This window comes from Balaenoptera musculus, chromosome 12 (genome assembly GCF_009873245.2).
Source record: "Balaenoptera musculus isolate JJ_BM4_2016_0621 chromosome 12, mBalMus1.pri.v3, whole genome shotgun sequence".
In the NCBI taxonomy this organism is placed as follows: Eukaryota; Metazoa; Chordata; class Mammalia; order Artiodactyla; family Balaenopteridae; genus Balaenoptera; species Balaenoptera musculus.
In genome coordinates, this window is record NC_045796.1 from 68,370,415 (window position 1) to 68,395,222 (window position 24,808).

Sequence of the window (24,808 nt, forward strand, 5' to 3'; positions counted from 1 at the left end):
CCTCTGCGTTTTCAGGCAGGACACAATAAACCGTGTGGTCTGGCTGGTGGTCTTCTGTGTTGGTGGTAGCTACAGTAGCAGTGTTCTTTGATTCTGGCCATGGGCTGTGCTGGGTTCACGTGCTCTGGAAATTGCAGGTTGATCTCATCCGGCCGTGGAGGCAGCTCCTTGAGAAGGTGGAGGGCACTGTCAGGACCCTGGTAAGAGACAGCCTCCTCGTCAGTGCTGACGATGCAGAAGTAGTGCTGCGAGCCTGGAGTCATTTCCTCCTGACCTGTAAGCCCAAGTGTCTTGGAGAAGGTGGTAAGGGTGTCACGATGGAGATTGTCAGCAAGCTGGAAGGAGTGCTACTGCTTATGCAGAGACTCAACAATAAAATCAACTCATACTCCAAGGCAGGTATGTGTGTTTGGGTGTGTGTATCAGACACTTACCATTGCCCATATAGTGTCCACCCGCAGGTAATATATTTGTAAATGCAATGCCCATAATTTTTAAAATGAATTTAATGATTATTAACAATCAAAATTTGGAAATCTTTGTCCTAGGAAATAAAATGAAGCTGATGTTAAGTATTCAGAATTGGTGATCCTAAACAGAGGAAACAGGAAAGAAATTGGTTACTGAGTTTGATTTATTCTGTGTATAATCAACCACAGTGACTTGTATGTAAATTTGGTTTTATTTTTTGTTGGCCTGTTTTGTTTTTTTTTAAAAATTATTTATTTATTTATTTATGGCTGTGTTGGGTCTTCGTTTCTGTGCGAGGGCCTTCCCCAGTTGCTGCAAGCGGGGGCCACTCTTCATCGCAGTGCGCGGGCCTCCCACTACCGCGGCCCCTCCTGCCGCGGAGCACAGGCTCCAGACGCGCAGGCTCAGCAACTGTGGCTCACGGGCCCAGTTGCTCCGCGGCATGTGGGATCTTCCCAGACCAGGGCTCGAACCCGTGTCACCTGCATCAGCAGGCAGACTCTCAACCACTGCACCACCAGGGAAGCCCCCTGTTGGCCTGTTTTTTAAACTTGTTAATAACTTCTCAAGAAATTGAGTATTTCAAACTGAGGAACAGAAGTCTAAATTGATAGCTAGGAATCTATTTTGTATAGAAGATGGAGGAAATTCCTCAGTTAACCTGGAGATATACAACTCTCATCTTGTAGTGCAACTTTTTGGGTGGTGATGAGCATGCCTTTAGGGGAGACTTGATTAAAGGTTAAGGCCTGTCACTGAGGTTGTCGTCCTTTTCAGAACCTGCTCTTAACTGTTGATTCCTTAGGAATTCTCAGTTATTCCTTGGGAATAGTTGATTCCTTAGGGCTGAAGAAATGAGACTTCCCTCTTCCCACTGTGTCAACCTTGTATCCATAGCTGTGGGTCAGATAGTTTACTTTCTTAGTTAAGACAGTGATTTCAGTGTTGTTTTGATCTGTCATTTTCCAATTCAAGCTCACCATTTGAATTTGAAATTCTTTACTCATTCATTCAAATTAATTATTAAATAGGTTAATGAAGTCATATATCACTTTATATATTTTTAAAAGATAGGTATTGTAAAACTCACCATTGAGGTTTGAATTCCTACTGGTGACACATAGTGGTGGACACTATGTTAAATGTGTTTACTTTTAACCCTCACAACAATACCACATTACAAGGAAAAATGAACCCCATTTTATACATGAGGAAATGGATGCTCATAGAAGTAAAATAACCTGCCCAATGCCTTCTTGTTACCGAGTGGTTAGACTAGGTTTGGGCTCCAGTCCTCTGTGACTTCAAAGCCTGGAATCTGGTGTGTATGGATTTCTTTCATAAGTCTGTTAAAATGTAAATATCTAGGGAAGTTCTCACAGCCCATTCTCAATACTGCTTTTTTTTTTTTTAATATATTTATTTAGCTGCATCAGGTCTTAGTTGTGGCATGCGGGATCTTTCGTTGTGGCGCACGGGCTCTAGAGCGCTCTGGCTCGGTAGCTGTGGCACACAGGCCTAGTTGCCCTGCAGCACGTGGGATCTTAGTTCCCCGACCATGGGGTGAACCTGCATCCCTCGCATTGGAAGGCAGATTCTTAACCACTGGACCGCCAGGGAAATCCCAATACTGCTTTTTATTTAGGATTGACTTTCATATTGAGTAATTCATTTCTTAGGGATATTGATAGAGTGAAAGAGGCTGGGTCTAAAGCAGTTTGTCTACTACTGTTTTACTTTTGGTTAAAAATATCTTTTCTTCTTCTTAACTTTATATCTTTTAATGTCCCTATGATGAACATGTATGACTTTTAAAATATATTCTAGTTTCATATTTTATCTTAAATCTTTGTACATATTGAGCATATATATAATAGCTCTGTTAACATCAGAATGCAGCCCTTAGGGACTTAAAGAAGCAAGAAGATATATCTAGGAATTTTTATTAGATTCTGGGCATTTTGAATTTAAGTTGCTAAGTGCTGCATTTTGTTTTTTTGAGGTTTTCTTTGGGGGGGAATAAGGCAGTTGAGTTGCTTATGGATCATTTTTATCTTTTCAAGCTTGCACTTAAGCTGTTTAAGGTCAGGTCCGGAGTAACCTTTACTCTAGGGTTAAATTAGCCCCACTCTTGAGGCATGGCCCTATGGCATCTCTACTGAAGGTCCTATATGTGTTCTGCGGAGTCTCTTTGCTTTGACTGGTGGGAACTGGAGTGTTGTTCAGCCCCGTGTGAACTCTGGGAATTATTCAGCTCACAGCTCCCCAGTAACTGTCCTTTCCTTGGGAGTTTTTGCTCATGCTTGTGGAGTGTCAGCCTTCACATGCACGTGTAGATTATTATTGAGCCAAAGACTCCAGGAGCCCTCATCTGGATTTCTGGAGCCATCCCTTTGAGTAACTCTTGCCTTTTGAGCACCCTGCCCCTCATTCTAGTTGCTGTAGTCTCCCTGAATTCAAGTCTGTGACCTCAGGTCATTGAGGCCTTGGGATCTGTTTGAGTTTCCCCTCCCCGCTTTGCAGTCTAGAAATTGCTTCCAGACAGAAAGCCGGCCATTATAGGACCTCCTTCCCTCAGGTGTCACAGTCCTGTACTGTTTTCCAACATCTGAAAGCAGTTGTTTCATGTATTTTACCAGTTTTCTAATCGTTAAACACTGGGAGGTTAAGTCTAAACCTTACTGTTCCTTCATGGCTAGAAGCAGAAATCCAACATGTATTACCTTATGATATGAAAAAGGGTCAGGAAACAATTTCTTCTCTTTCTTTTTTAAAAAAATTAATTAATTTTATTTTATTGGAGTATAGTTGATTTACAATGTGGTGTTTCAGGTGTACAGCAAAGTGATTCAGTTATATATGTACATATATTCATTCTTTTTTAGATTCTTTTCTCATATAGGTTATCACAGAATATTGAGTAGAGTTCCCTATGCTATACAGTAGGTCCTTGTTGGTTATCTGTCTTATATAAGGAAACAATTTCTAATAAGAAAGATCAATTGAAAAAATTCTGGGAAAGGACTATCTAAACTATGAAGCAAATAAATACCGGTTGTTACTGTATATGGTATGGTCATTACAAAGGATGCCCTGTTTAATGACACTGACTGCATTGTGCCGACTTAACAGCACTTTCCTATAGTATAAATGCAGTAATAGGTGGAAGACATTATCCTTCTGCATTTGAAAAATTAAAACACATAAAGATAATTTCCCTTCTCCATCACCCTTGAGTCAACTTTATCTAGCCATTCATTCAGAAAGCCATTAAGTATTTTCTATCCCCAAACCTAATTTTCTTACTTGTTTTGATCAAACAAAAACGAAAATCTTTTTGTTTACCCTATTATGAAACTTTAAAGAACTGGGCCAGAAGTTTTCAGCCTTCTTTTAATAAACTCTTAGTTTTTTGTTTTATTTGTTTGTTTTTGATTGCCCTGGTTTGAAATTAAATACTGTGGCTGTGACGTTTCAGAGTTTGCCAAACTCGTGGAAGAGTTCCGAAGCTTTGGTGTGAAGCTTATGCAGTCAGCCAGTGGCCGAAGCTGTGGCACATTCGAATGGGTTGACAGCATGTTGGTTCGGGCCCTGAAGTCTGGAGATTGGCTTTTGATGGACAATGTTAACTTCTGCAAGTAAGGACCTTCTATTCAATCATGAGTGGGTCTGATTGAAATTTGAGATATGCGTGTCAAAGTAGAAACCCAGGTGGAAGCTCTGGTTTTGTTTTTCCTCCCTTCCTTCCTCCCTCCCTCCCTCCCTCCCTCCCTCCCTCTTCATTGGTGTGTGCAGGCGTTGCAGTGTGCAGGCTTCTCATTGCGGTGGCTTCTCTTGTTGTGGAGCATGGGCTCAGTAGTTGTGGCTCACAGGCTGTAGAGCGCAGGCTCAGTAGTTGTGGCGCACGGGCTTAGTTGCTCTGCGGCATGTGGGATCTTCCCGGACCAGGGCTTGAATCCGTGTCCCCTGCATTGGCAGGCGAATTCTCAACCACTGCGCCACCAGGGAATTCCAGCTCTGGTATTTTTAATCCACTGTTTTCTTAGCTAGAAACACATCCTCAGCTATATTCTATGGACTTCTCCCAGTGGTGAACAATGGTAGTTGGTTATTTGCTACAATATTTTAGTTCTAGCAGATAGTTTTGAGCTGAACCGAAGGCTAACAAAATTGGACTACTTTTCCAACTAACATCCTTTGAGTTACACCTTTGTATTTAACATCAGAAAGGTTCCTTTTGTTAGGGTTTTTTTTTTCTTTTCTTTTTTTTTTTTTTGCCGCGCCACGCAGCTTGTGGTATTTTAGTTCCCTGACCAGGGATTGAACCCCAGTCCACGGCAGTGAAAGCGCTGAGTCCTAACCCCTGGACTGCCAGGGAATTCCCTGTTAGGGTCATTCTTAAGTACAGATTTTTGACATGGAGGGTCTGACACAGGGCAGACATTTAGTAAATGTGCATTCAGTGTGTACCACTTGATTGCAAAGTAAGGAGAAGGGCAAGCATAAGACTACTCTGCCTGTACAGTGAGCGTAATACAGGTCAGGTGACGGGCTTCTCTACCTGGAGCATTTTCAGAATGTTTCGAATTAAAATCCAGTTACCTTTAAATGGATTTGATAATATTGGGAAGTGGGGGAGAGGGAAGGGGAAAGAGAAGACAGTTTTATTAGTTCAGGGAACTTTCTATCATTTTCCTTAATTCATTCAACAAACATTTTGTATATTTACTGTGTATGAATCACTGGGCTGTGTGCCTTGGGGAGTGAAAACGGGTATTGATAGGAAAAGAGATCTTGGAAGAATCACAGTTCTGTACGGGGACGTGGTCTGTGCTGAAGGGAAGACATGGGTCAGGCACAGTGAGAGGCCTGAGCCAGGGCGGTAGTCAGTGTGGCACGCCAGCCTGTCCCCCATTTGGATTCTCTCTGTGCAGCCCATCGGTGCTGGATCGTTTGAATGCTTTGCTGGAACCCGGAGGTGTCCTCACTGTTAGTGAGAGAGGAATCATCGATGGATCCACTCCCACCATAACACCAAATCCCAATTTCAGGTATTTATGCCTCTTAAGTGTGTGCCTCAGAATCTGACAGCCTTGATGTCAGAGGTGACCATTCATTAGGGCCACCTTACGTATCGTATTTGTACAGTCAGTCATGAGCATGTTCATGCACTCATTGATTTAACAAATATTTACTGAGGCTCTGCTATTTGCCAGGTGCTGGTGTGCTTTGGGGGGGGCACAGCAGTAAATAAGAAAGATGAGGTCCCTGCCTTGGGTTGGTGGTGAAGGCTGGAAGCAGGGAGACCAGTTACAAGCCTTTTGCAGTTCAGGTGAGAGATGATAGCTTAGACTAGGGCTCTCAGATCAGTGGGACTTGCTCATGGGGTTGTGGGTTAAGAAAAGGAGGAAGCAAAGATGGCATCTAAGGTTTTGGCTTGAGTAATTGGGTAAAAGGGTGCCATTCATTGAGAAAGGAAAGACTGGCAAAGGAGCAGGTTTGGTGTGGGGAGGGTTAGCAGCAATCAGCTGTTTAGCTTTGGAGGTAAGTGTGAGCTGTCAGATAGCTAGATGCAGAAGTTGATGGACATTGAATGTTACGAAGCTAAGTGTTTCTGGAGAATACACTGCTCCTTTTTCTTTTCTCTGTAGGTGAGTTAGAATAATTGATGAATTAGCACTGCCTGATGTGGGGAATATCTGAAAGGAAGAATTTTACAGTCCTCAGTACTAAAGTGCACTGGATATTCAATACTTAGTTCCTTAGGAAAATAGGTTTAGAGAAACTGATTTGCTGTATTGATGCATTTTGGAACTAGAGGATAGAATGCAGATGGAAATAGCATCTGTACGTTGAGTTAGCAGTGTCTCTTTTGATGAGCTCCCTGAAGATGAGCCACATATGATTTGCCCTCACCAATTGTTGCTGAGCTGCACTGTCAGTTGCACTGAGATTTTGATTTTTTTTCCTTTGAATTGCTATACTACTAGACTTTTTCTCTCAATGGATCCTGTTCATGGAGAAATATCCCGAGCTATGAGGAATCGTGGACTTGAAATCTACATTTCAGGAGAAGGGGATGGGGGCATCCCAGATGACCTGGATCTGAAAGTCCTACTGCACAGCCTTGGGTTGGTGGGGGACAGTGTGTGTGACATCCTTTTGGCTTTGCACTCAGAGACCCGAAGTGCTGTTGTAGGTAAGGTGCTTGACTTCTAGGCCTCTGCAGGGTTTTCTTCCTCTGGAAATTCATGTTACTCCATTTGACTGCTAGTTCAGGAGTTCTTACATTTAGTGTACATAGAAATAGAAATTACCAGGAAAGCCTGTTAGTAATGTAGATGCGCTTGGTACCCTTCTTCCCCAAGAGATTGGGTTCAGCAGGTCTGAGTGAGGCACAGGAATCAGCATGTTAAAGAATCTTCCTGGGGAATTCTGATGCGTGCAGTCAGAGACCACACTCAGAGGAATACCTGTACTGCTTTTCACACTGAGATTGGTGAAGTTTGTCCTGCAAATCTTCACGGTCATCATCAAATCTCTTGAAGGTTGAATAAAGAGGGAGCTTTGAGTTGTTTAAAACAGACAGGTGTTACTTCTTCTAAATGTCCAAATATACAAGAAAGAGCAGTAATAATAACAATAATGAAAAAATAATGAAATGTTACTTATTAAGTAACTACTCTGTGTTAGGTGCAATGTTGGCTGCTTATTTAGTCCTCACATTAGTTCTGCAAGGTATATTTCCATTTTACAGATAAGGCTCAGAGAGGTAGATTAACTTGTCAAATCCAAACAGTTAATAATGACAGCTGGGATTTGAAAGCAGGTCTGTTGAATTTCAAAGCCCATGGTTCTTTCTGGCACCATGCTCATTTTGCCCCCTTCAGTGTGTGTCAGCTTTAGATCCAAGGGTCTTTGTGGCCAGGCTTTATCACATTAGTAAATGAGTCATCTAGTCACTTCCCCAAAAGGTACTGCTGACAGGGAAGGAGGGGAGGAGGGCGGAATAGGAGGCAAGGAATGTGAATGTTCCCGCAAGTTCATTGTGTGCTAGTGAGCCCCTATAGTCCACTTGGAAGGCTTTCTAAAATAAGTATCTGGGTGGATTTGAGTGGAAGTTTGATGGGAAGGTGAAATTTGTCCATTTTCATTGGAGATTTTTCAGAATCTATTGCTCATGGATGGCACTATTTCTTCTTTATAGGTTCTCCAGCGTCCTCGTTGTCAACACTCATTCAGACAGCCTTACTCATTGTGCAGTACCTACAGCGAGGGCTGAGCTTAGACAGAGCCTTTTCTGAAGCATGCTGGGACGCATATGTCCGCTCCCAGGCTTCACCAGCAAACCAGAAGGTACTGTCAAGTGTTTCACACAGCTTTCTACATTATAACATTACAGGTAATAGGAGGAAACTTTATTGGTGGCAACTTTAATGACCTAAGAGAGCCATCTGCAGTTATGCTCTAACAGAGATCTGGTATCCAGGCACTTTTCTGGAAAATAGCGTAAATGTAAATATTCCTTGAAACTTGCCTCTCAGCAGAAAAAGTGAAATTTAGCTTGTAACGTATATTGAGGAATGTGTCTGAGTGTTGTGAGAGGATCACAAGGGGTCTAGAAAACTACTGTTACCCTGCTAGTTTTTGGTAAGAGCACTTGTGTCTCGGTGCCTGTACACCATGTGTTTTTATCTCCCACCAGCTTGTGCAGGCTTTACTGGAGAAACACGTTTCTTCTCTGCAAGCACATGAAACCTGGGGCAACTCCATTCTTGCCATGGGGCTGTGGCCAGATTCTCTGCCCTCGGCTCTCTCTGCTACGGAAGATTCTCATCTCTCTAAAGTCCGAGGCGATGGACAGATCTTAGCATATTGTCTCAACAGGCTGAGCATGAAAACGAGCAACTGGGCAAGGTTAGTGGAGCCTTGAGCTTCTGTGTCTCTTTGGCATCTTGACTTTTCCTTCCTCCCTCCCTTCCTTTCTTTCTTCCTTCTTTCCTTCCGTCTTCCCTCTCTCCTTCCCTCTCTCTCTTTCTTTCTCCCTCCCTCTCTCTTTTTTTGATGGTAGTGGTCATGACCCAGCATATTTGACCAGAATGTTACGTGGCCATTTTCCACACAGTTCTGTTGTTTGTTGTGATATTGCTCCCTATTTATTATTTATTATAGGTGCGTGTTTTAATTGTCCCCCTTTGGAGGGGACTCATGTTTTCCCTGTTAACCTCTTTGATACATTGATTGTAAAGTTATTGTCTTGGTTCTTTGAAATATGAAATGAAGATTTAACCCTAGTACTAACTTTGCCTATTGCAATGAATTTCAGGATTCAGCCTCTTACTTTGCCAGACTTAGAGAAAATTATGCAGTCCTCCCACCCGGAGAGCTTAAAATTCAATTCAGTTGAAATGGATACTTACTGGATCGATGAACCAGATGCTCTGGCTGTGGCTGTTAAATTGCTCATAGAAAGAGCAACCAATCAAGACTGGATGCTCAGAGTTAAATGGCTTTATCATTTAGCTAAGAATGTGCCACAGGGGCTTGGTGAGTAGAGAGACTTACTTTGTGTAATGAGGGAATTTAAGTACACTTACCCGGCTTTAGTAACTCAGCAGTTGTTTTACTCTCCGACTACACTGTTAAAATTACATCTGGGGGAGCTCCTAGCAGGACGTATATGACTTAGCATTACTGCTTATATAGCTGTTAAAATATTAAGGAACACATCTGCCCTTAGATGTTCCCTGAGAGAAATTTTTTTTTCCCCACGTAATCCTTAGCATTTCAGGATCCATCCAGCTTTCTATCAAATCCAGAAGGAAAATGTACTATATTATGTTACTTTTAAGTTTTTGAACATCCTGCTTTTTTTTGCTGTACTTACTCTGCTGCACATGCATTCTATCTGGGAAAGGGTTGCTTTTGGTAAATTTACTTCCCATAAAAGTACATAAGATTCTAATCTTATTTTCATTCCAGTGCTCTAAGTGGTCGTGCTTGATTTCTTTGTACTTTTTTTTTCATTCCAAGAGAGGGAAAAGCAACAGTTAACAACATTGTACAGATTGTAAAGTATAGGAGGTGGAATTTGTTGGTAGAACTTGTTGACTAAAGTAATTGAGTTTACACGAGTCTTTCTGCTCCACGAGAACTTGTAGATAAGCCAGTGTATGTGTATATTATTGTGTGGTACATGTGATGTCTAAACGTGTAGAGAAAAATTGTATAAATATTCGTATCTGCGGCATCCTGTGTGATAGCTACTAGCCACAGGTAGCCACTAAAATGTGACATGTGACATGGCTACTGTGACAGCAGCTATAGAACAGAAAGTTCGAATGGACGGCTCTGCTTTAGATGCTAACATTTGCTTCTCCTTCCTCCACAGAGTCAGTACAGATTCATTTGGAAGCCAGTGCTGCATCTCTTAGGAATTTTTACTCAAATTCTCTCTCATCTGGGGTCAGTAATGTCATCAAAATATTACAACCAAATGTAACAGGTACTGCACGTGACTTGATTTCTAGCTCTCAGCACTCTGGGGAACTTGTCCATTGAGTTCATGGGAAAAAGATCTGTTACAGCTCCCACTTGTAACAGTTTTTTCTAAAGAAGACTCAGGGTATCCAGATGCAAATTCTGCTGCTTTTTTTGAAATTATGCATTTATTCTTCAGTTTCTGAAAGAGGATGATGACACACAATGTAGTGGGAAAAACACGGGAGTTGGAAGACTGGGCTCCGGTTCCAACTTGGCCACAAACTGGCTTGTTGATTTGGGGCCCATCATTCACACTTGCTGACTTTGTTTGAAAAATATGGGAATTAAATTCATTCTTCTGGGGTCCCTTTCACTTATGACTTTCTGTGATGTACTAGTACTGTTAACAGAAATTGTGATCTATTTTGAGACGAAGGGGAAACAGTACAGGATCAGTTTCTTCAGAAAATAGAAAACCTTAATGATGAAGTTATAAAGCCTTAAGTACAAAGTTACAAAACAAAATCATAATGATAAAAGGAGTAGCCATCTGAGCTATCTAATCAAATGAGGTATTCAGAATTTCTCAATCTTTTTTTTTTTTTAAATTAATTAATTTATTTACTTATGGCTGTGTTGGGTCATCGTTTCTGTGCGAGGGCTTTCTCTCGTTGCGGCAAGCGGGGGCCACTCTTCATCGCGGTGCGCAGGCCTCTCACTGTCGCGGCCTCTCTTGTTGCGGAGCACAGGCTCCAGACGCGCAGGCTCAGTAATTGTGGCTCACGGGCCCAGCTGCTCCGCGGCATGTGGGATCTTCCCAGACCAGGGCTCGAACCCGTGTCCCCTGCATTGGCAGGCAGATTCTCAACCACTGCGCCACCACGGAAGCCCCAGAATTTCTCAATCTCTATCTGATGTTGATCAAAACATACTGTTACCCATTTGGTTTAGAAAAAAATATGCATGATGCTTTTGTGCTAAACCTTATGTTTACATAATTATAATCTTATGTATACTTATAATTACCTTATGTACACTAAAGGTAATGGGGTAAATGGTTGAGCAGAAATCAAACAATAGAGAAAACTTCTGTAGTAGTCAGATTGCAGCTGAACCTAATTATGGCTTTCCAATTATGAAGGAATTTCGGTCTTTGGGAACACAGTTCTAGAGTAGAGTGGTAGGTTCCCTTTGTAGCAGACATGGCTTGCCCTCTGTTGGCACTCATTAGCTCGTCTTCCTTTTTCCTTTTCAGCTGTGTAGCTCTGGATTGTGTAGTCTTGCTGGACTTTGGGATATGGGCCCCCATGTGTACCTTGCTATTCACAATAGGCATTTGTTAGGCTACTCTATGGTGGATGCCTTTAAAACTTGAAGTGCTCCACTGACCCATCCAGCTCAGCCACCATCAAATTAATGTTCCCATCGTTTTGTCTTACCTCTTCCGCTGGGCTCTCAACCTCTGGAGCGGGTCAGAGTCTGATCGCTGCTGCTTTACAGAAGAGATACCGAGCTTGAGCCAAAGGAGCAAGAAGTAGCAGCAGCACAGCCTGTGATTATAAAGAAATGGTTTTTAAGGGAAATAATCTTGAGTTGCTTTTCTTATTGAAAGCAAATAATGAGATGTGTTCATTCATTTTCTGCCATGTAAGCTCATTTTTTTATGGTTAATGGCGAAAGATTGGGTAATTAAGCCCATGGATTCTTTTCCAACCAGAAGCGGGAGCTGAGCAAATGAATACATTTGTTGGAATGTTTATGCTCTAGCAGAGGTTACCTTTCTATCCTACGGTGGAATGAATTTTCAGGGCTAGAAGAAATTTTGCATTTAGAAAGGAAATAACGTAGAAGCTGTTGAACCCTACTTTTCTACTACCATGGGCTGAAACCGTTTCCCTGGTCCCTCTCTTCCCCGGCAGGACTCAGTGTGATCAAAGTAAAACAATGAAAGTCCTCAACTGAAATTTGCCAGGCAAGGAGTTTAACTCCAAAATTCTACCTTCTGTTTTTTAAACCAGATGAATATGTGGTCCCTCTGGATCCCCGATGGAATATGCAGGCTTTGGACATCATTAGAAATTCGATGGACTTTGACCCACAAATGGACCAGCCTGAGCAGCTCTTTGCCCTTTTAGAGTCTGTTGCAAACAAGTAGGTGAAGTCTACTGTTCTGGGTGCTGTTTGCCTTGCTGTACGCCATGGCTTCACAGATTATACCTTTCCTAAGCTATACTTGACAGTATTATGGGTGTTTAATTTTCTGAACCTGAGAAGTGGTGGGTGTCAGACATGATTGCCTTCGTCACCACCTCTCCTTCACACTCCATGTGCAGCAAAATCATTCTGACCCTGATGTCCAGGTGCCTGTGAATGTGACAGGTTCTTAATAATTTAATAGGGTGCTTTAATAAATACACTAGTGAAGCATTAGTGGTGGGATTTGTTTTATGGTTAATCTTTTATCATAGGATAGTTGTGTTTCCACTCTTTTCTGTGTGATTCTCAGCAGCTCCTTGCATTTTCACATGTCCTTTCCTCAGCCATCTGTCTGCCCCGTCAAATGTTGGAGATGTACGTACATAGTGACCTATGGTATAAATTTACATAATTGTTATATAAGTTGATCTTTCCTCACCTTTAATGTAATGACCAGTAATATTTTTTAATTGGCCATTAGTGTAATAGATTTAAAAAATAATTTTGTAATTGAGGTATAACGTGCATTACAGAAAAGTACACTAATGATGATTATATATTGTTTTGATGACTTTTCACAAAGTGAACTCACTCATGTGATAATGTAGTAGCACCTCTGAGGCCCCCTTGTCCCCCCTCCCAGCAACTCCCCCTTCCTCCTCCTCAGGTAACTTCTAGCACTGCAGGTTAATTGTGAGATGGCCAGTTTTAAGAGTTCACAGCACAGTTTGTCATGTCATGGCAGAGCAACACAGTGGGGCTGGGTGGTCTACCTAGCCCTCTGTCTTCCTCCCCCCAGCTCAGTTGTCATCCCTCTTGCTGCCATCTCTCTAGTCTAGAATTTGCAGAGGCACGAGGAGAATGGCAGGTTGAAGGAGATTGATGTTCCAAGGGTTCTCAGGATTCAGCAGGTAGAGGCTGTAATAAGTATTATTAACCAATAACTGTTATGTTATGGAATCTCATTTCAGGACAATCATATATCTTGATCGGGAAAAACGGATTTTTACTGAAGCAAATTTGGTTTCTGTTGGTGGCAAAAAGTTAAGAAATAGTGTTTTGAGAATGTCCTTTGAATTCCATAAAGGTAAGGACATTACCTTTACTTTCTTCAGTTATGCCTCTGACTGCATAATGTTGCTGAAGGTGAGAGGGATTCAGCAGCTGATGCCATGGTACTGATTCCTTTTGATTTGCTAGCTTGAGTTTGAACATCTTCCCTTATTCATTTTTTTTGACTAAGTGCTTTTTTACATGTCCTTGATCTCATTTACTTTTTATAGCAACCATGAGATAAGCCTCACGAGAGAGGAAAGGGAGGTACAGAGATGCTCAAGGTCACATCTCTAGCAAGTAGCAGAGCCAGAACTTGAAACTTGTTCTGTTGGCTCAAAAGTATGAGCTCATAAGCATTTGGTTATAGGTTCTTTCTTCCTCCTTTTTTTTTAAATTGAAAAGATAACGGTATTTCTTGGAAAATATTCAAACTATATAGAAGCATAAAAATGGAAAAAGTCTCCTCTTGCAGCAGCTACTGTTAATAGTATATTTGTTTATATCTTCTCACATCTGTCTGTATTATCTATCCATCCAGTCATATACACACTTAGAATTCGTATTTAAACAATTTTGTATTTAAACAAATGCTTTTTTTTTAAATTAAGACGTTATGACCATCTCTAGGTATACACGACTAACTTGCTAACTTAATAATAGACAAAGATTTGCTTTCAATTTTGACGTTTCAAATTGACCCTTGTACTGAGAATAACGTTAAGTTGTAGATTACTGTTGATTTTGAAAATGTCCAGAGATTTAAATCTGATCAAATGTTCTTATTTTGTTTATACCAACTCTAAGATCCAGAGAGCTATCACAGCCTGCCCCATGAAATCGTGGTCAATCTTGCTGCTTTTTTTGAACTTTGTGATGCGCTAATCCTGCTCTGGGTACAGTCCTCCCAGGGGATGGTGTCTGATGCCAGTGTTAATGAGGTAAGGAGATGTACCTGTTTTTATCTTCAGTAACATATTTCTTGGCACAAAGATTCTTAGGGGCAAGACCAACTTCAGTGTTGTTATATGTACAATATTATTTGAGAAGTTCTTAAGAATTTAAATAGATACACATATTTTAAAGCTTTATGGGGTTATAACTGACATATAGTAAGTCGCATATAAAGTGTACAGTTTTGTATGTTTGACATGTGTACACCCGTGATACCATTACCACAATCATGACAATGAACCTATCCATCACCCTCAGACCTTTTCCTCTTGTTCTTTTGTTTTCTCTTCTTTTTTCCTGCCCCCCACCTCCAACCAGGTATCCACTGATCTGCTTTCTGTTAGTGTAGCTCAGTTGTGTTTTCTAGTATTTTATATTGTTCTTTTTTATCTGGCTACTTTCACTTAAAATCATTTTGAGGACTTCCCTGGTGGTCCAGTGGTTAAGACTCCACACTTCCAATGAAGGGGGGCACAGGTTCGATCCCTGGTCAGGGAACTAAGATCCCATATGCTGCGTGGTGCAGCCAAGAAAATAAAAATAAAATAAAAATGAAAAAAAAATATTTAAAAATATCATTATTTTGCGATGCATCCATATTGTTTTGTGTCTCAAGAATTCATTCCTTCTTATTGCTGAGTGATAGTCCACTGCATGTATGTACTACATCTTATTCATCCACTCACCCGTTGATAAAAATCAGAATCTTAACAGTTATATTTTAATTCACTTAATCCTTCTTAGACATGATTGTCACATATGGACTAAATTGGGCTTGAATCCAGATTATTCGAGTAATTCTGGTTAAACTAGAATTGTAGATCTTAAACTTTTTAGTCTCAAGGCCCACCCCCCCCCCCCTTATGTTCATAAAAGTTACCAAAACCCTCAAAGAACTTTTGTTTATGTGTTTACATGTATCAATATTTACTTTATTAGGAAATAAATCTGAGAAATGTAAAAAATATTTATTAATGTGTTTAAGAAATACAGTAACAAATTCATTTCATGTAATATGAATAACATTTTTAATGAAAAACAACTATTTTCCAAAACAAAAATTAAGAGGAGTGGAACTGTTTTACATTTCTGCGAGTCTCTTTAATGTCTGGCTTAACAGAAGAAAGCTGGATTCTCACACCTGCTTCTGCATTCGGTCTCTTACAGTATGTTGTATGGGTTGAAGTTTGTGAAGAAAAACTGGCCTCTGTTTCATGTGGCTAAGAGATTGGAAAGGGAGGAGTATTTAACAAACATTTCATATAACTGTGATATTCTTCTTTGATTCTATACCACAGGTTGACAAGTGTTAGTTTTGTAAAGGTTACTTGTAATGTGGAATCTGAAAAAGTATCACTGATCTTGTCATGCGTTAAAATCCGTTGGCCTGGCTTGCACTTTGGATGGACTTTTAGCCTTGCATGTATGTTCTCATGCACTGGTAATTTGGAAAGTATTGTTCAGTGAGTTATCAGATCTTCCAAATGTTGACACAGTACATTTTTCAATATAGATAAATTTAAAAAGTCCCACTCATGAAAAATTACCATAAAAAGTTACCTCATGAAAAAATCTGTAAGTATTGCGAAGTTGTCAACCTCTTAGTTTTTCAAAGTTCTAGGTTTTACTTGAAGGTTCAAATTCTGTCATCAGCAGCAAATACTCTCCTGTTTTTCTTGAACTGACAGGTTGACTTCATTCATTTTCCACACAGTGTTTGCCAGACACCCAATCACAGTTTGTCCCCTCCACCCCCCGCCCTGTTTTTGGTACCATCAGTGCAAATGTCAACATAGTGAAAAAGGCAAATAACGTGACATTATTATGAAAACAGCTTTGACATCATAAAACCCAAAAGGAATCACTAATCTTGAGACTACTGTAAAAATACATAATTAGAAGGACAGCTAAGTTGGAGACTCACAATACCTGATTTGCATTAAGAAGCTACATTAATGAAAACAGTAGTTATTGTCATAAGGATAGACATATAGACCAGTGGAACAAAAAAGAGACTTCACAAATAGACCCTCTTATATGGTCAGTGAAGTTTTGGGGCGGGGGGGCAAATATGCAAAGGTAATTTAATGGGGAAAACAGTTCATTCAGCAAATGGTGATGGAAAAACTAGATATCCATATAATATAAAAATGAGCCTTTACCTGCTACCTTACGTCATATAGAAAAGTTACCTCAAAATGGATCGTAGACCTATACATAAAAGCTAAAATTATGAACTTCTAGAAGAAAACATAGGAGAAAATCTTCACAGCTTGAGGATAGGCAAAGATTTCAGGGCATTCTTCATAAAAGAACAAAACTGATGAATTCAATTTTGTCAAAATAAAGAACTTAATAGATAGCTTTAAGAAAAGGAAAACACTGGGAGACACTGTTGATAAATCACATATAAATTTTATAGACAAATAATAAGACAGCCCAATTTTTAAAAATGAACAAGAGAATTTGAATAGATGCTTCTCAGAAGATAAATGAATGCCCAGTGAGAACTTGGAAAAATTGCAACATCATTAGTTATCAAGGAAATGTAAATTAAAACCACAGTGCGGTGCCACCCACCAGAATGGCTAAAATTAAAATGGTCAACAGCAGCAAGTATTGGCAAGGAAGTGGAACAAACTGAAACCCACCTACACTGCTGGATGGGATACAAAATAGTGCAGCTGCTTTGTCAAGCAGGTTGGCGGTTTCTTATAACATGGCGTGTACACTTACCACATGACCCAGTAATTCCATTTTCTCTGATAACTGAACTTCAGATAATAGGAGGAAAGAGCTTTGCCTTCTCTGACTGCCTTAATATCCCTAAAAATACTCCAGTCGGATGCTAGATCTTTAACGTGTGTGTGTTGAGTATTGAGTAATGATTGAAGTCAGTGTTTTGTGTCCTTTACTGGGAGATGTTTGTGAGCAGTTTTGGTTTACTTTGTTTTTAGATCTTGGGTTCTGTGCGGTGGCGGGACCGGTTCTGGACCGTGGCCGATACAGTAAAAGTGGATGCACCAGGCCTGGCCTTGCTTGCCCTTCACTGGCACTGGGTTTTAAAACATTTGGTTCGTCAGATCCCCCAACTCCTGATGAACCACGAAGACAAGTAAGAGTCATATTTAGAGTAACAACGTCAGTATCTACAGTATTGATATTAAAGGGAGGAGGGTTAGGAATTGAAACCTGCTTCTTCTTGGCTTTACTTTGGTTTGTCCCCTTGGCCTGTTGGTGAATGTAAATCAGATATAAAATGTGAGTGATGTTCTTACCATCCAGCATTTCCCCCTTTCCTTACTTCCCTTCTGCCCTTTATCTCCTTTGTTAAAGATATTACAAAGAGGTTCAGACCGTCTCAGAACATATTCAGAATTGCCTGGGGAGCCCAACTGGTGGATTCACGGGTATAAAGAAGTTACAGAAGTTTCTGGGACGACCGTTTCCTTTTAAGGTACGACTTGGAAGCATGTAGTAAACACAAAGATTTGACCTCTTTGGCAGCTCTCCTGGAACGTGGGGACTGCCATTCAACTATACTCAGCCTTGCTTGCAAAGCTTAATTCTTAAATGTTCAATGAGTACTATCAACTGACTTGTTAAATGTTATCATTTTACTTATTCTTGAGACTTTTAAGGCTGAAGTAGACTTTTAACTTTATTACTGTGAATATCCTGAGATCTACAGGAGTAAACCAACTTTATGTTTTATAGAATCATTAAGTAAATATTTAAAACATTTTTTTCAGCCATGAATAGGCTGCTAAAAAGAACTACTTTTCTCCTCTGTAATAGGCTCTCCTGCGTTTTATTGTTTCAGGACAAGCTGGTGGTGGAGTGTTTTTCACAATTGAAGGTCTTTAACAAAGCCCTTGCCATCAGAGAGCGGATGCCTGCCCTTGGGGAGAGTGGATGGTGGGAAGACATTAGTCGGCTCCAAATGGTTGCTTCTGAATGGACATTAAAGAAAAGTCTCCTACAGGCCTGGGGGTTGGTCCTCAGAGCTAATACTCTGGAAGATGTCAACCCAGGTAATATGCTCTGGAGTTTGGCTAGCTGACAGATGTTCTAAGCATATCCTCTGCTCTGCAGCCAATAAGTTTTATTTATTTATTTATTTATTTATTTATTTGCAGCCAATACGTTTTTTAAAGTTTTCCCTTAGATATTCTCCTTTTATTTATTTATTTATTCCCTGTATACTATACCGACCACTAAATAAGTATCAGGCATAGGGCTAAACTTTTTTTTTTTTTTTTTTTTTTAATTTTTATGGCCACACCACACAGCTTGTGGGATCCTAGTTCCCCGACCAGGGATCAAACCTAGATCCACGGCAGTGAAAGCCCGAGTCTTAACCCCTGGACTGCCAGGGAATTCCCTAAACTTTACATATATTATTTAATTCTGTCATTGGAATTGTGCAGGTGTTAATAGCATTATTTAACACAGCGGTCCCCAACCTTTTTGGCACCGGGGACCGGTTTCATGGAAGAGAGTTTTTCCATGGAAGGGGTGGGGGATGGCTCAGGCGGTAATGGGGGCGATGGGGAGGGATGGGGGCAATGGGGAGCGATGGGGAGCGATGGGGAGCGGCAGATGAAGCGTCGCTCGCTCGCCCCGCTGCTCACCTCCTGCTGTGCGGCCTGGTTCCTAACAGGCTGCGGACCGGACTGGGGGTTGGGGACCCCTGTATTAACACATGAGACACTCAAGCTCAGGTGAAGTTGAACTCAGGTTAAGCTAATGGTCATGTGACTGGCTGTTGGGAATCTGAGCCTGACCACTGACCACTGTGTGTCTTTTTGTCCAGATGAATTGAAGAGTCTTGTGAATGCTCAGTGTTCAGAACTAAAAGCCAAAGGAATTTCACTTGGTTTTCTGGAGAAAAAGCACAGTGAAGCTTCCTCCCTGTCACAGCCAGGCTTTACCTCCTTAATCCAACTCACCAGGAGTGTTCAGCTCTGGCCTGCAATGGAGTACCTGGCTATGCTTTGGCAGTACAGAGTCACAGCGGATTTTATGACACAGGCTTGCCTGAGAAGGTGAGCCATCCTTCAGTTTTTTTCCTTTGGGGGCACTTATTTTCTTGCAAGGTTATTCCGTGTATCCTACATGTAAAACAAAGCACAGCGTTGTCTTGAGGGGGCATAGTTGCTGAAGCAGAGGGAGGTCATTTGCCACTTTGGAAAGCCAAAACTTCTTGAAGATTCTTTGCCTGTTTTGGCTCCACTTCTAAAAGTTACTAGGTGTGGGACTTCCCTGGGGGCGCAGTGGTTAAGAATCCGCCTGCCAATGCAGGGGACACAGGTTTGAGCCCTGGTCCGGGAAGATCCTACATGCCGTGGAGCAACTAAGCCCATGCACCACAACTATTGAGCCCGCGCTCTAGAGCCCACGAGCCACAACTACTGAGCCCAGGCACAACTACTGAAAACCGCACGCCTAGAGCCTGTGCTCCGCAACAAGAGAAGCCACTGCAGTAAGTCCGCACGCCACAATGAAGAGTAGCCCCCACTCGCCACAACTAGGGAAAGCCCGCGCACAGCAATGAAGACCCAACACAGCCAAAAATTAATTAATTAAATAAATTTATATAAATGAATGAATGAATGAATGTATGTTACTAGGTGTTTTTCCAGTAGAATTACTTGCTCGTTTTTAAATAAATGTACTCGATGTCCTGTGTGTTCCATCTTCCCTTACATAGCAGTTTTCTAGCAGCTCATTGAAAGCCTACAGCCCACTCTCTCTCCCTCTTTATTTTTGGAGCAGGTCCAGCAAAAACCAGCAACCCCATATAGAGGAGGAGATAAGTCATCACATCACATTTTGTCTTAAGCACACACCAGTTGCTCCTCAAGAGCTTCGAGACCTTTGGTCCTTAGCGCACCATCAAAAGGTAAAAACCAAAATCAAAACCAAAAAACCTCCTTTGCACTATGAGCTGATTAGATTTTCTATGACAGACTGATTGCAGAACATTTATTTATTTAATCTCAAAAACTGCATGTTGTAAAACTCTAGTCTTATCTGAATTAAGTTTCAAAGGGGAGAACTTTGAATGTTCTTTGGCAGTAATTTCCTTGGTATTTCTCTACTCTTATCACAGATTCATTTCATTTGGTTTCCAGTTAAATGAGGCTAAAATTTTTGCTTATTTTTATTTTACTTGCTCAAAAATGGATTGTCAGAGTGTTTTTACCCTTCCACAAGAGTAACTTGTTAAATGTGAATAGTGGTAAACTGTAGTTAATGTAACTTCATTAGTACAACCTTAAATTTTTTTGATAATAATGTTTTATTCATTTATTTATTTTGATCACATAATTGTGTGATTATTTTAATTGAGTTTTTTCATGCACTCTTATAAAATCAGATCTTATGTTTTATAAAATTATAAATAGGTTAAGTGACTTGACCAAGACAACTGGGGTGGCAGAAAACCAGGAACATTAGGATTAATAATCTTTAAACGCATGTTAGTTTTAGATGAGTCTTACAAGACAGACCGTATAACGATTTATGGAACCTTTCTCAAATACTCTCTTATCTAATTATTCCTTTATCTCTAGATGTCTGCTGAAGAAAGGATCTCTTTGTGGTCCGAGTTATTTAATTCCACGTTTACGTCTTTCTGGAGCAGTACCGTGACCACAAACCCAGAGTACTGGCTAACGTGGAGCCCTCTGCCTGGTGTGCAGCAGAGGGAGACACCCACGTCCCTTCTGGACCCCACGTTAAAGGTTTGTCGCCATAAAATTATAAAAATGTTTGATGATAGTAGAAGAAACCTCTCAATGGATCTAGCAGTGAACATTTATTCCTAGGATAGAGCAGTGACTAAGTAAGTGATTGCAATACTTTATTTTCTGTAGGATATTAATAAGTGTACCTTCAAAAAAGATATTCCATCTTAAATGATTTGGGAAATCCTGAATTAACGTAAAAACAATTTCCTTTAAAAAGTCTTTAATTTCTTTTCTAATTGAAATATTTTTTCTAATTATAAGATTTTAAACAGTACAGAAGCATGTAGATAATGTGTGCATATGTGTGTGTGTGTATATATATATATACATATATATATATGCATACACATATACATAGTATGTATACATGTGTATTTATATACATATATAATGTAGAATTCACTGGGAATAACCACTCATTGCTCTGTATCCTTCTGTTAACATGTATTTTTATATTAAATACATATGTAAACAAAAACAAGGCCACCTTGTTGGTTCACATGATATGTCGTGGAAATTTGCACCTGTCATTCCAGCTTATTCTTTTCAAGGTATTCCACTGTATGAATGTGCTGGAATGCATTTAATCACTTTCTTCTTGATAAGCATTGAGGTTCCTTGCCTTCTCCTCCCCTTTCCTGTAGCAAACATACCTGCATCAACTACCCTTGTATAAGCCTTTGTCCACTTGTCTGAGTATTTCTGTGGATGTGTGACGAGAATTGGAATTTAACCCTTGGCCAAAGTGTCTTCACATTTAAAGAGATTTGTAAATATTATCAGAATGTCTAGGGAAGTAGGTTTTTGTTTTTTCACTTTTTAAACCTGCAAGGAGACAGTGAAGAGGGAGAACATGAAGTCAGGATGACCACGCGGACTTGGGACTAGAGCACGTTTCACTTATCATATATCCTGTGTTTCCATATCTTTGCCCCACTAGGTGTTATTAACACTTTAAATTATTGCCAGTCATACAGTTAAAAAAAAATCTCATTTTGATATGTATCCCTTTGATTATTATTCAGGTTGAATGTCTTTACATATGTATATTGATTGCTTTTATTTCTTTCTCTGAATTTTCCAGTCATGTTTATTGCTCATTTTGTTAAAAAAAAAAAATGTCATTAATCATCATTTTATTATTGAACTTCTCTTTATATATTATGGATATTAAACCTTTACCCAACATATATTTGGAAATACATTTCTAGTGTTCTGTCATCTCTCAAGTTTGAAGACGTTTTCTTATATCACAGAAGTTTTATAGTGTTTTCTTTTCAAATATGCCAGTCCCTTTCTACTTTCTGGCTTTGGTATCATGCTTTTTAAATAAGCCTTCGTTACCCACAGAGTTAAAAAAACCATTTTCTCATATTTTCTGGGTTTTTTTTTTTTTTTTTTTTTTCGGCTGCGTTGGGTCTTTATTGCTGCACGTGGGCTTTCTCTAGTTGCGGTGAGTGGGAGCTACTCTTCATTGCGGTGCGCGGGCTTCTCATTGCGGTGGCTTCTCTGGTTGTGGAGCATGGGCTCAGTAGTTGTGGCGCACAGGCTTCAGTAGTTGTGGCTCGCGGGCTCTAGAGTGCAGGCTCAGTAGTTGTGGCACACGGGCTTAGTTGCTCCACGCCATGTGGGATCTTCCCGGACCTGGACTCGAACCCACGTTCCCCTGCATTGGCAGGCGGATTCTTAACCACTGCGTCACCGGGGAAGCCCTCATATTTTCTGTTTTTGTTTTTGTTTTATGTTTACATCAGTCTCATCTGGGTATCTCGTTTTGTGAGGTGCGGATGCAAATTTTTTATTTTATACAAACAAGCATATCCAAAAGCAGTATTAACAACACCAGTTTTGACTAGTTCATCCTTTCCATCTCTTTTGAAATGCCATCTCTGTCATAACACCTTATTCCCACGATGTTCATGGATTTATTTTTGGACTCAGTTCTGTTCCATTGCTCTGTCAAGATTGATTTCTTTAGTGTAAAACATCTCTCAAAGCTTTTAGTGTTAAACCTTACGGGTCCCCAAGAGTTGCATAGAGTCAGGTTTGCTCTCATATATATTGGACCCGCTAACCCTTTGTTCGTGGACAGCTGTTCCTGTGTCCCAGGTTAACAGTCCAGGGAGACAGGCTTGTCCCTGGCTCTTCTGTTCGTCTTCCAACTCCTTCCCCTGCCTCCGAGTCTCACCTTCCTGCCCCCAGCTCTGCTGCACGACTGGTCTTCCTGATGCCCAGGTTTGAGGGGTTTTCTTCTGCGTGACTAAAGCACCCAGTGCTCCTCGCTCGTAGAGAATGGAGTCCTTCAAAGGCCCACTGCACCCGACCCCATTCTGCCCTTCTGGTCCTGTCTCAGGCTGATGTTTACCTGTTCCTAGCAACCTGAATCTCCTTTTAAAATTTTCTTTCTTTCCTCTAAGGTGCCCCAGTGCTGCTTGTTGAAACCCTTTTTTTTAATTTCTAAAAGCTAACATGACTCCTCTCCCCTTATCAGGGTCCCGGAAGTCTCAGTAGAGCCGTGTTCTCCAAGTGCTGCTTTGAAGTCTTGACCAGCAGCTACAGAGCAAGTCCCTGGGATGTGAGCGGCCTCCCCATCCTGTCCTCCTCACATGTCACCCTGGGGGAGTGGGTTGAGAGATCACAGCAGCTCCAGGACATCAGCTCGGTGCTGTGGACCAACATGGCTGTCCCTTCCGTAGCAGAGTTCAGGTATTCCCTCCCCCGGGTAGACGGTACAGCTCCCGTCTTTCCTCCAGAGCAGGTAGTGGGGACCTCGGTCAGAGCTTTCTTCGGTCGTGGCTAGTGCCGGTGGGTGGAGGAAGGGTGTTTTCTGGCTGGATGAGCAGGTTTTCAGTCCATGACAGAGACTGCTGTGAGCTGGCCAGCCACTCTGTCAGCTGTAAGTATATTGTGATCAAGAAGGTGGTACTTAGAAAACCGCATCAGATTAAGTGAGAATTGAAATTCACCTCTAGGTGTAGGCAGTGCAGTCTGTCCTGTCATTTTCTGGAAGAACAGTAGCATGGGAAAGGAATGGGGGTCGCTGTGGTGCAGACCCTTAAGTGCTTCCCTGTCCCCACAGACGCACGGATTCCCAGCTCCAGCGGCTGGTGCTGTGCCGGCACTTGGCTGGCCTGGCAGAGCTGCTCCCCGAGCCCCGGCGGCAGGAGTACGTGCAGCACTGTGAGCAGCTGCTGCCTGGGGACAGCCAGGCGTGCCAGCACGTGGGCCAGACTCTCGGGGACATGGCCGGGCAGGGGACGCTGCCCAAGGAGCTGCTGTGCCTTTTGCTCACCTCCCTGCGCCACTTGCTTGGGGAGGGGGAGGGTACGCGGCACCTGCCTGAGCCAGCCCGGCGTGGGAGCCTGTGGGTGAGCCTGGGCCTGCTCCAGATCCAGACCTGGCTTCCCCAGGCGCGCTTCGACCCCGCCGTGAAGAGGGAGTACAAGCTCAAGTACGCCAAGGGAGAGGTATGGAGGGAGGGTTTGGAGCGCGGGCTGCATCCCTGACTGGCTGGCTGTGCTTAGTATCTTACTCCTTCCTCTCCCTTTGGATGCTCAGAGCACAGAGGGATGACTTTACATAAGCTGCCCTGTGACATCCCAGGAGTGTGTTCTGAAGACTGTGTTTTCCTCTTTGCGGGTTCCTCTGAGTGGGTTCAGGCACTGGGAGGGGCCATTCTGATGTATCTGCTGATAGGCTGCCCTGGGCAGAGGGCACAACAGGCGACCACTAGTGGTATCCCTCCCTATCCAGATCCCTCTGCCTAAAGTAAGTGGTGGATATTTGGATTTGGGTAACTTCTTTAGGGTATATAGCATTCCTTAGGTTTTGAACTTTTGGTGTTTGTTATCCAAAACTCAAGAAGTAGGTCGATTCGGATAATGTGGTGTATCTCT

General features: G+C 41.6%; 1 protein-coding gene across 2 annotated transcripts in view; it reads left to right on the forward strand.

Moving 5' to 3' along the window:
- MDN1 (midasin AAA ATPase 1) overlaps positions 1 to 24,808 on the forward strand; it is a 155,990-nt gene that overhangs the window by 82,473 nt on the left and 48,709 nt on the right. For both annotated transcript variants that reach the window (XM_036871713.1, XM_036871715.1), the window contains exons 43-61: positions 138 to 399; positions 3,950 to 4,109; positions 5,406 to 5,522; positions 6,462 to 6,670; positions 7,679 to 7,827; positions 8,177 to 8,388; positions 8,798 to 9,018; positions 9,863 to 9,976; positions 11,973 to 12,105; positions 13,122 to 13,237; positions 14,011 to 14,144; positions 17,115 to 17,272; positions 17,494 to 17,614; positions 17,981 to 18,191; positions 18,974 to 19,205; positions 19,936 to 20,062; positions 20,736 to 20,906; positions 23,404 to 23,618; positions 23,992 to 24,379. In XM_036871713.1, coding sequence (XP_036727608.1) covers positions 138 to 399; positions 3,950 to 4,109; positions 5,406 to 5,522; positions 6,462 to 6,670; positions 7,679 to 7,827; positions 8,177 to 8,388; positions 8,798 to 9,018; positions 9,863 to 9,976; positions 11,973 to 12,105; positions 13,122 to 13,237; positions 14,011 to 14,144; positions 17,115 to 17,272; positions 17,494 to 17,614; positions 17,981 to 18,191; positions 18,974 to 19,205; positions 19,936 to 20,062; positions 20,736 to 20,906; positions 23,404 to 23,618; positions 23,992 to 24,379 — 3,450 coding nt within the window. The remainder of the gene's footprint in view (positions 1 to 137; positions 400 to 3,949; positions 4,110 to 5,405; positions 5,523 to 6,461; positions 6,671 to 7,678; positions 7,828 to 8,176; positions 8,389 to 8,797; positions 9,019 to 9,862; positions 9,977 to 11,972; positions 12,106 to 13,121; positions 13,238 to 14,010; positions 14,145 to 17,114; positions 17,273 to 17,493; positions 17,615 to 17,980; positions 18,192 to 18,973; positions 19,206 to 19,935; positions 20,063 to 20,735; positions 20,907 to 23,403; positions 23,619 to 23,991; positions 24,380 to 24,808) is intronic.